General features: G+C 43.2%; 2 protein-coding genes across 14 annotated transcripts in view; both read left to right on the forward strand.

Moving 5' to 3' along the window:
* The window catches only part of LOC113205423 (steroid hormone receptor ERR2), a 43,166-nt gene extending 33,842 nt beyond the window's left edge, over window positions 1–9,324 (forward strand). For 11 of the 13 annotated variants that reach the window (XM_052267136.1, XM_052267137.1, XM_026421042.2 and 8 more), the window contains 8 exons: window positions 1,923–2,057; window positions 3,374–3,505; window positions 3,584–3,710; window positions 3,815–4,042; window positions 4,145–4,312; window positions 4,445–4,626; window positions 4,721–4,893; window positions 4,981–9,324. In XM_052267136.1, the coding sequence (XP_052123096.1) occupies window positions 1,923–2,057; window positions 3,374–3,505; window positions 3,584–3,710; window positions 3,815–4,042; window positions 4,145–4,312; window positions 4,445–4,626; window positions 4,721–4,893; window positions 4,981–5,143 (1,308 nt within the window). In that variant the 3' untranslated portion in view covers window positions 5,144–9,324. Of the gene's footprint in view, window positions 1–1,922; window positions 2,058–2,507; window positions 2,762–3,373; window positions 3,506–3,583; window positions 3,711–3,814; window positions 4,043–4,144; window positions 4,313–4,444; window positions 4,627–4,720; window positions 4,894–4,980 lie in introns of those variants that run through there. The other 2 variants (XM_026421045.2, XM_026421046.2) reach the window with 2 other exon arrangements.
* A 560-nt stretch (window positions 9,325–9,884) lies between these two features.
* LOC113205435 (uncharacterized) overlaps window positions 9,885–10,583 on the forward strand; it is a 2,264-nt gene continuing 1,565 nt past the window's right edge. Inside the window, exon 1 of the mRNA XM_026421067.2 lies at window positions 9,885–10,079. Coding sequence (XP_026276852.2) covers window positions 9,902–10,079 — 178 coding nt within the window. The 5' untranslated portion in view covers window positions 9,885–9,901. The remainder of the gene's footprint in view (window positions 10,080–10,583) is intronic.

The following is a 10,583-nucleotide window of genomic DNA, read 5'->3' on the forward strand; positions in this document are numbered from 1 at the left end:
GGGGGGGGGAAGCTGGTTGGCTGGCAGCATGCTGAAAGGATGCGAGATGAAGGGGGAAAGAGAGGGAGAGGAGAGGGGGACTGCCAGGGAGAGGAACGAAAGGGAGAGAAGGCTGAGGCCGTGAGGGATGCCTGCCTGCCTAGGCCTCCGAAGGCCTACAGCAGCACAGGGTGGGGCTCGCGGCTGGGGCCTGGGGGAAGGTTGGGCCGGGCTGCGAGAGTCCCGTGACGTGAGCGTCTGTGCGGCGGGCATCCACTCCCGACCAACTTCTCGCCCCTCACAACTCTATGCTAATTAAAAAGTTCCGACTCGCGAATTGCAGTAACAACCTGCTGCTGACTGCTTTATGCGAGTCCGACCAAAAACGCCTCCCGGCGGCGGCGGACGCGACCGCAGCCCGCCCCACGCACGCCCAGAGCCTCGGCCCGACAGCCTGCGTCGCACGTCACGTTACCCGTTATCAAAACTCACGAAACGAAAATTGAAATTGCAAATTTGAAAGCGTTATTGAAGCGCTTTTAGATGTATGACAGCTTTTTGTAGGAGAAGCACCCTGGAAAGTTTTCAAAACATGCATGTAAATTGCAATTGTAATTTTCGATTTTGCATGTTTTCCGGCGTTTTATTACAAGTTACGTAACGACAGCTGCCTGGCCGCCCCATCCGGACCCGCCCCGCCCAGCTCAGTTCAGCCGTCGTCGCCGCCCGCCCGCCTCTGCAGCTCCAGGGTAGGCCTCGCGCTCCACTCGGCTGTTGGGCGCGTTGCCTACCTTGGTCTGCAAGGCGCTCGCCTAGCCCGGCGAGCCTGCCGCGTGCCTAGCCTCTGGCTCTGGCGAGAGAGACACCCCCCCCCCTCTCCTCCTCTTCCCACTGGCCTGGCGACGCCTGCAAGGTGGATCGGCTGCTAGCCTTGTGATGTGTGGCTGTGCTGTGGGCTGTGGCCCGGCCTGCGTCACGCTTACCAAATAATGTGTGATAGACCTTTACCTATCCCAACACTAGCCTGTGCGACGCGCGCGCGCGGCGGCCCCGCGCGAGTCGCGCCCAGAGCCCCTCTCCCAATTGGCGACCTTGGCTTGGAGCGACGCGTCGGGCCCGCGGCTGGCAGGGAGGCTTTGATAGGGATCGCTCATCTCTCTCACGGCGGCGCGAGCGCGACCGTCATGAGACAGCAGCAGCGCCGCGCAGCACCGAGTGCGCTGTGTGCCGCGGTGTGCTGCCCGCTGCCCGCTGCGCGCGCCGCGCCCTCCCGGCCCGGGGGAATAGATGGAAAGAGGAAAAGCGATAAGAGTTGGTGATCTAACGCTGCTCCGACGCCCTTCCGCGCCGCCCAAGGCCCGTGTGAGGTGGTCACGGGGCGTCTCTTGCTCTCAGCTCTCGGCGAGAGGCCCCGGGGCGCTCAACGCGGAGCTCGCCGTCGACACGCATGTGGCATGGCTGGCCGGGCCCAGGGCCCCCGGGCCCCCGCCGCGCCCTGGTGGTCTGGTCTGTCCCACGGCGGCCGCGGCTCGGGGCTCCATCGGGGCTCCGCCGCGCGCCCGCGCCACCCTGCTGAGAGCAGGGAGGGGGCGAGCGAGAACAACCCCTCCCTGGAGTATGGCAGAGTGGTGGCGGAGGCGCCAGCATGATGCAAGAAGGTCTGCCCCTGATGCACACACGACGGGTGTAGACAGAGACGATCGTAGTGATATCACCGACTGTTTCGGCGTTCAGTACGGCTGTGCATCCTTCCGTGGGACACACAAAATATCGTCCCTACATACTCGTGGTTGGTCACGCCGCACTGAATTAGTTATAAAGATCCCTGATGAGACTTTGGCCGCTTTATTCACGTAGATGTGCCCACCATATGTCATCTATTCTATCAAGTGCCATTATTACTGACATTTTAAAAATAGCAATCCTTCATATTTCCTTTGCAGGTGCAGATGATGAATGGAGATACGTCAGTCCTGGCGCCACACATTAAGAAAGAAGTTGAACAGAACACGTTCCAAGCTTGTAGTCCATCTAACAGTGAAATGTACTCACCCACAACCACAGTACTACCGCAAGATGTAAGTAGAGTTTGGCTTTGCAATTTTTATGTAATTACACTAGTGTGCCAACAGCGCTGTATCGGTGGGTTCTTTACTTATTTGTTTTTCCTTGTATGATATTTTGACGAACGAGAATATTTAAGATTTTTTCATCTCCTTGCCGTAAAATTCCCTATTTAAAAAATGCTCTTACATTCTCGCTTGCTTGTAAAAGGGCATCTCTCAAGTCGCTTGTTCATTACTTTTCCTCTTCTGCCGCGGCTGCTTGGAGTGTTGGGCTATATAGTGGTCGGGCACGCGAAATTTGTAAAGCTTGCTAGGCCAGACAAAAAACAGTTCGTTTTTCCTTTGCAGGGTGACTGGAATTTCGCGACTGTTTTTTTTTACACTAAGATTTTGTTCTCGTGCTTGTATTTCCAAATAATGGTTCTTGGTCTTCCCTGGCCGTATGTCTCTCACATGCACTGCTAGCCAAGCAAGTCTCCCCATCTATTCCTGTGGTTTTTTCAGCTGCTTTTTAGTACCCGAGGCCTCGTTAATGATATGTTTACTTTCTGATACATTTTAAATCCAAAACGGCTTAATCATGTCGAAAATGAAGCGTCCCTACGATCCTATCAAAGTTGAAATCAAGGTGATGGAAACCGACCGTGGTGTAATGTCTGCTATTTTCTGCTACCGAACAAATTTCTGAGTTATAAATGTCGGGTGTCGTCTGCTAGGTATAAAATAACTATAGTTCTTGTTTAATATCTTTCTTTTCAAAAACATTTGTTTCTCATCTATTCTATTTTTAATTCAATTATTAAAGCTGCTCAGCAAATATTTTCGGGTTTATCAGCACCTATTGATAGGGCTTTGAGGTTATGTGAAACAATTTAGCAGTTAGATCATCTTACTGTGTGATGATTTTGTAAAATATACTGATTCACAACGTTAGTCTTTTGTGTCTCATGTTTTTCAAGTAGCTATCCAGCTATGACATGTTTCGTTTCTACTTATCTTGATTATTGGATTGGTTGGTAACGAAAACTATGCCCCAGCTTCTTCTTAGTTTTATGAGAAAGATATATGTTAATTTCTTTGGGATTTATTCTCAGTTTTAGTCATTCATTCATACCCATTATTCAAAACCATTCATATCATATTCTCTTTCCCAAATTTCCTCAAATAAAAGTTTATAACCCCCTCTACGTTTTTCTGAAGTATTGAGAAAATTGTACTTCCATATTTTTGTTAAACATCATTCCTGAAAACGGTGACATTTTTCAAGTCATTCTTCATCCCAAACATTTAATATAATTTAAATCAATTTTTTCTCCTTATTTACACAGATGGAGTATTGTGAAAGCCAAGAGTCACAAAGGTATGAAGTCTCCCAATCTCACTCACCTGGAAGCCCTGATCAGCAGTTTTGTTCTTCTACAACACAGTCTATTGGTGATGCCATGATGGGTCATATTGAGGTAAGCTTGTTGATTCTTGCTCTGTTTTGATTGTTACTTGAGAAAGATTCAAACAATTACTGTTATTGAAATATGCAGGAGGGAATGAAGGAAGAGGATGTTCCAAGACGACTCTGTCTTGTATGTGGTGATGTTGCTTCAGGATTTCACTATGGTGTAGCATCATGTGAGGCATGCAAAGCATTTTTTAAGAGGACAATTCAAGGTATAATGAAATATTTTAATAACAGACTATGGTCTTCTTCAACATAATCTGAAAATATAGTATGTTTTTATTTTCATGATTTCAAACTTTCTCTCCCGCTTAAGGAAACATTGAGTACACTTGCCCTGCATCAAACGACTGTGAGATCAACAAAAGGCGCCGCAAAGCCTGTCAAGCCTGCCGCTTCCAGAAATGTCTGCGAATGGGTATGTTGAAGGAAGGTGTTCGCCTTGACCGTGTTCGTGGAGGGCGTCAGAAGTATCGACGCAATCTTGACATACCCTATCAAGTGCCAGCTCATGTGCCTGCAAAGCCAACTCCCACCTTACAAGGTTGGTTTGTTTCTTTTCCGTTAGGGTTTTTAAAAAATTAAGATTGCTTATTATTATTATTAATACAATCATGTCTAATTGATTTTATTTACTTTACGTCAGATAACAAAATGCTTGAAGCACTAGCAGCATGTGAACCTGATCCGCTTGTTGTCTCTCCTGAACCTCGGCAATCTGGTATCAGCCCAGAAACTCGAACTTTGAGTATGCTCAGTGACTTGTATGATCGTGAACTGGTGAACATAATCAGCTGGGCTAAGCTGATTCCAGGTAAATATCCTACCTATATCCTCATTAAAAATTCAAAACAATGTGCAACTATGCATGCATGTTTATGAAAATTGGTGGAAATTCTTCTTGCATTTAGTTGATTTTTTTCTTCTGCTTCTCTTTTGATTACAGGGTTTTTGGAGTTGCCTCTAAATGACCAAATGAGGCTGTTGCAAAGTACATGGGCTGAAATTTTGACCCTTACTTTGTCCTTTCGATCATTGCCAAGCACAGGAACACTTCGATTCGCTGATGACTTCACCCTTGATGAAAAGCAAGCAAGGGACTGTGGTGCACTTGAGCTGTATCAGCAGGTAAACATAACATTTTTTTATTTTGCATTCTTCCTTAACTTGCTAAAACTTTTCAGAATCTATTAAGGTGTTGTTTTTGTTCCAATTTTTACAGTGTACACAAATTGTGGAGCGCTTGGAAAGGCTATCTATTGCCAAAGAGGAATATTTCTTGCTTAAAGCTCTGGTTTTAGCCAACTCAGATGTCCGTCTTGACCAATTTCATGTTTTGAAAAAGTTCAGAGATTCAATTCTGTCAGCACTTGAAAACTGTGTGTTGGTAGTAAGGTAAGGGTCATGTTTTTATTCACTAAAAATGTTCCTGAAGCTCCTTTATTTTAATACTGACTCCTCTGCTTTTCTTTATTTCCACAGACCAAATAACTCCACATACCATTTGCAGCATTTGCTGCTTTGTCTACCTTGTCTTCGACAGGCAGACACTGCTGTCCGTCGGTATTGGAGTGGTGTTCATAGAGAAAACAAGGTCCCCATGAATAAGCTGTTTGTTGAAATGCTGGAAGCATGTGTACGGTAACTTGTTTGAGTCCCCATTGATATGTTTAATCACCTCAAGTGTAATTGGCCTAGTACTTAGTGTACTGCTATTACTATGCATATAGTTTCCTAAAGCAATTTGGATGGCAGCTATTTCTGCAATAATATTGATAGATTTCTGCTGTTTTAGTAACATTGTTATATCTTAATTTCACAAAAGATATTTCTTAGTTGCTAGTTTTACTGCAAATCTGTTGGGGTTGCCACCTGTGTATTGTGGTTAAACGGAATTTTGGCCTTAGTGTAATTCTGAAATCAAAGTGGCACTCATGGTAAAGAACAAGCTGCAACCACTAGCTAGCACTAACCTTCTACCTGTAGCGCATACTAACTTAATGTGATACTGCTTCTAGCTCTAGATACTAGAAATTGAGATCTTGTTTGTCAAATGAACTATGTGAAGGAACAATAGGATAAGCTGACCTTGTCAGTGCAGCTTTGCCTGTAGTTTGGTCTCAGGGAAGGAGGCATCACTGTGTTAATTGTCATTTGCCATCTTGCACATGTGATGTTATCAGATTTTTCTCGATCAGTTATATCCATTAGATTATTGGATATATTCCTGATGTGTAAAAATCTTTTGTATAAGAAATTCAGTTTAAAATTTGGAGAAACTTACAACATATTTTCATCAATCTCTACTGCCACTTGAGTGTTCTTCTCACAGAACTGCCAAAAATTAGTTTCTTGCATGTGCTGGACTGGATTGATATGAAAGAAAATCAAGGAAGCCAGAACTCCTTACCTTTGGTGCCTCCTGTATTTTATTTCTTTATTTAAATTGTAATATTTCTTAATTGACAAAGGAAACGCCTCAGTTACTAGATAGTTAGCAACTCTGAATAAGCAAATAGTATCTGTTGGATTGAAATTTTTTACCAAATGGATTTATTGCGTTAAGAGCATGCTCAGGAACTAGTCCCCTGAGCTGGAAAATGTTTGCCAGCTGCATATAATATGGATATCAAATTTCTTGCTGACCAGAGGATATTTATCTTCAAAGTAAGATGTTTTTTCCCCTTTGACTTCAATGGGAAATGTCTACAAGTACAGTATGTATGAGTATTTTTGTAATTTTTTGTTTTTAGTACCATGAGAGCAAACAATCTTTCATCACACCTTTTGTTAGGTCACTGTTACTTGCGCTCTATAAACAATAAGAGCTTGAAGATAAGTGGTCTGACTTGTCCTACTGTTAGCATCTATTTTCAAATTGTCTCCTTTGTCAATTTATTTTTCAAATGAATCAAATTTGTCCAAAAATCGTGAGTTTGTGCACCTTAACATTTCTGTGGTGTCTGTGTACATACATTTTAGTAAATATATATTTTTAAGGACATATCACATTAGGAAAAGGGTCAAAGAGTTACGATACATTACGATTGGCTGTTTGGTGTAGAACAGTTATGTGTGCCAAATATGGTGAGAAAGTTTGTAATGGTAAGATATTCCCTTTTTGTGGGACTGCAGAAGTGTTGGTTGATTAACAGTACAAAGGTCAGATGGACATAAATGCCTTGGAAATAAGTCCCTGGATTTTAGTTTTGAAATGTGCCTTCTTAAAAGATGGGAAAATTTTGTCCTCTAATTATTCACACAGTAATGTTGCTTTGAAAAAGGTGTTTTAACTTCCTGTAGTCACACTGATGTAGTACAAATGCTTTGTTTCCCTTTTTTTTTTGTTTGGATAACTTTTCCCAAACACTCCTGATACGAGTGGTGTTCTGTATATGCAAAGGATGACTCTGATCAGGATGACGCTTAAATATTAGTTGGTCTAACTAATGTTCTATCTAAAATTGATTTGTTTTTGAGTTACTTGCATCTTTCTGGTTATTAATTGTAATGTGTACTCTTTTTGTTCCAATTGTGCACTTCGGGTCAACATACATTTTAATTTTTAGCCCTTTATCTGTTGTTTCTTTTGTTTGTTTTTTCCAATTGTATATTTTGAATCTTTATGGAAATGTAAATTTTGATTTCAACTGTATACTTGTAAGTATGTTAGTCTATGCCTGAAATTCTTACATTTCATTTTGGATGTATATATTATTGACTCTATAGATGTTTCAGTGAGAAAGCTGTTGCTTGTACTTGTGTCCCCCTAACAGTAATTTTGTTAAGATCATGATTTGTTACATGTTTTCCATGTACCTAAGTTCATGTCTTAAAGTGCTAGAAATTTGCTTGGAACACACACTGCTTTATCAGTAGAGCTGTCAGTTTTTTTTTTTTTAAAGTGGACATGCAGCAATTAATTTTTGTTTTTGTAAACGGTTTTTCTTTTATTTCTTGTTAGGCTCTTCTGAGTTTTAATAGAACTGTGAATAATGTATATATTCATTAGCAATGTGTAACTCCCACCTCCAAGGTTCTGTGAAGGTTTCAACAAAATAACTTTTTTTTTTTAATCTGTGACTAAAGTTGAAAAGCTGGAATTGGCCTTGTGATTTTGATTGATTCTTGTCAATTCGTATAATCCTGTGATTTCCAGCCAGCTCTCCTTTTTTTCTTAAATTGTAATCACAGAACTTTGGTTTTCATGTGATAGAACTCTAGAAAGTAATGTTTGTTACACATGTGTATTCTTACATGGTATGATAAAAACATCAAGTCCAAAGGTTAATTGATTGTTTGCTGTGAATTTATTTTCTTTTTAGATGGTTCAATTTTCTGAATTGTATCTCCTTTTTAGTTTATGAATGAGTGTTTGTGGATCTCGATGGCCATATCCTCAATAATTTTATTTAATTCTGCAAGATGTATGATGTGAGTGCACAAATGAGAATTAATGCCACGTAGCTTTTAATTATGCAACTCTCTTTTGTTATTTAGTATTTGTTTAAAAAATAAATTATGCTGATTTCTTGTATAATGACCTGGTGGGATGTAGCATTTACCCATTTGTATGAAATGTGTGTAATGGTGTGGATGTACCTGAGTTTTATGTCTACTGTATTTGAATGTGGTCTATCTGGTTGTCTGCTAATTGGCCTTGTCATGCTTTCAGATGACCAATGTCAAACTCAGTGTTAATTATTTGTACCAATTATCCAAAGGTTTTTAAGTAAGAGTGATGGTTTTAAATCACAAGAAAAGGCACACATCTACCTCATGGGCTGTTTCATGGAAAATTGAGATGATTGATATTAAATCTTTTACGTTTGTCGGAAAACTATTGTTTCACATGTTGTAGATGTAAATGGAAGGTTTATTAAACAAAAATGAGCATGAGTAGAACCTACTTTAGGATTGCTACAGCATCACCAAGTGTAAAAGGTGGAAATGTTTGTATTGACTGTTCATTCGGTTTACTGTTCAGGCTCTTTATTATTTATGGTACACATTCTTGATCTGAGTTTTGTTGATTTTATAAAAATACTGTTGAGGTTGTCCAAGGGATTTCTGAAATTTAATTATCTAGCAAAGATTCAAAGTCCTCTTGGTACTTGTAATTGACATCTCATTATTTTTTTGTATGTGTGTCTGTTAAGTTTGATTTCAAGTGGCAGTTAGGTGTGTGGACCATAGTTGTTGATTTTGACAGTCTGCATTATGTTGTGTTAAGTCAGGGATGAATAACAGCTTACACCACTTAGCTCATTTAGTTTATTGTTGTTCCATGAACATGTTAAATTTATTTTGAAAAAGAAAGCTTAAGTGTTTGAAAAATTGTTAAGTACTCTTGTTAAATTTGATTTTGTTTTAAATTTGAGCTTGATTTTCAAACCTCAAAAATTTACTTGATTTAATTATTTAGCCTACTGTTGTTTAGAGTGAATATTTTAAATAATGTTTTGTCTCAACAATGTTGATAACTCCATAAATATTTTTTGTTTAGATTACATTGGATACATGTTGAGCAAGTGATAAGCTGGTCTTTCACGTATATGAGGGATAAAGAATATAGTTTATGATACTATAGCAGTTAATGTATGTCTCACAAAAGCATACATACCACAAACTGTGTGGTAACCAAATTCAGCATTTTGCCTTCTACTACATTGCTACATGATCATGATTGTATCTAAAATATCTCTCTACTGTATGCGGTGTCTAAAGCATATCTTTGTCCAAAATTCGCTATGGGAATATTGTTAGATTGGATTACTTGTAAGACCTGCCGCATACGTGATTAAAATGAAAGAAATATGCATCTAATTCGATCACACTTATTCCGAGCCGTCCAATTCCCACCTTTCGTCGAGCTGAGCATCTGAGAGGCAGACGGCCCCGGCCCTGGCCCACAGTAGTGCGGCTCGGGCTCGTATTCTCGGCACCATGAAGAGCTCCATGCTCTGCTTGCTCAGAGCAGGCACTCTGCTCCTAGCCTCTCGTCGACAAAGCTAACTAAGCTGCCACGACACCCGCGTTCACACAGCCCCAGCTTCCAGCTTTTCGCGTGAACGGCTGCGTCGTCCTGGCTGCCGATATTTCCAGGAGCAGGACTCTTCTCGGCTCGCTTCTGCCTCTGGATTCAGCATAGGTCAACCTTTCCAAGCCATAGCCAGATCTCATCGAAGCGAATACCCCCATCCACAACGCAGTCGAGATCGTGTCCATAGACCACCACTGCTTCCCGCGTCAGTGTGGCATGTGATTTCACATTATCTCGCAAAAGCATATCAACAGAGTAAAAACTGCATACGAGCACAATAACTGTGACACGCAGCAAAAACTCGAGGAGCGGGCCGTTGCGGGACTGGGGTGTGGGCCCGACCGAGACCCCGCCGCGGGCATGTTCCACCAGTCGCCCGCCCTCCGTGGTCACGATCCTAGGGCCGGGATGACCCGCTCCGAGCTGCTCCTAGCCGCGGCCACCGGCACGCTGCTGTTGGCGCTGGCCGCCGCGGTGCCCCCCACGCCAGCGCCGGGCATCGCGAGCGCGACCGCGGGGGCTGCTCTGCAGGACCAAGGTACTTACGGTGCAGCGGGGACAGCGGGCGGGGAGCGTGGTGCAAGCGAGGGGGAGAGGGGGGAGAGAGGGGGTGACCTACGTGATAAGGTGACCCCACGAACCGTGAATAACGTTCCCCGCGAGACAAGGCGGCGCGAGGTCGCGCACGGTATGAAGTCCGGCTGACGCGGAAGGGGTTGCCTACATTTTGTACCGCGAAATGCCCACCGTCCAGGCGGGCGTCTAATGCTCGGTCTAATTCCTATTATGGCTGTCTGTCGGACGCCTTTCGATCGACGGTGCCGACCATCACCTTTTCAGTGTGAGCCAGCCATGTCGGAGCTTAGAGAGACTATAAGGAGAGAGGCGACAACTGCCGGGCGCGCCGCTGCGCTGTGATTGGCCAGCTCGCTTTGGTGCCCCAGCATGCACCCGCCGGGCGCTGACTGGCGGGGCCCTCCGCGCGCCTAGGGCTCGGGGCCCGCTCGGGCCCGCTTCGGCCGACCCGAGCCCCGAGCCGCGC

This window comes from Frankliniella occidentalis, unplaced genomic scaffold (assembly GCF_000697945.3).
Source record: "Frankliniella occidentalis isolate FOCC.00 unplaced genomic scaffold, Focc_3.1 Scaffold47, whole genome shotgun sequence".
Classification (NCBI taxonomy): Eukaryota; Metazoa; Arthropoda; class Insecta; order Thysanoptera; family Thripidae; genus Frankliniella; species Frankliniella occidentalis.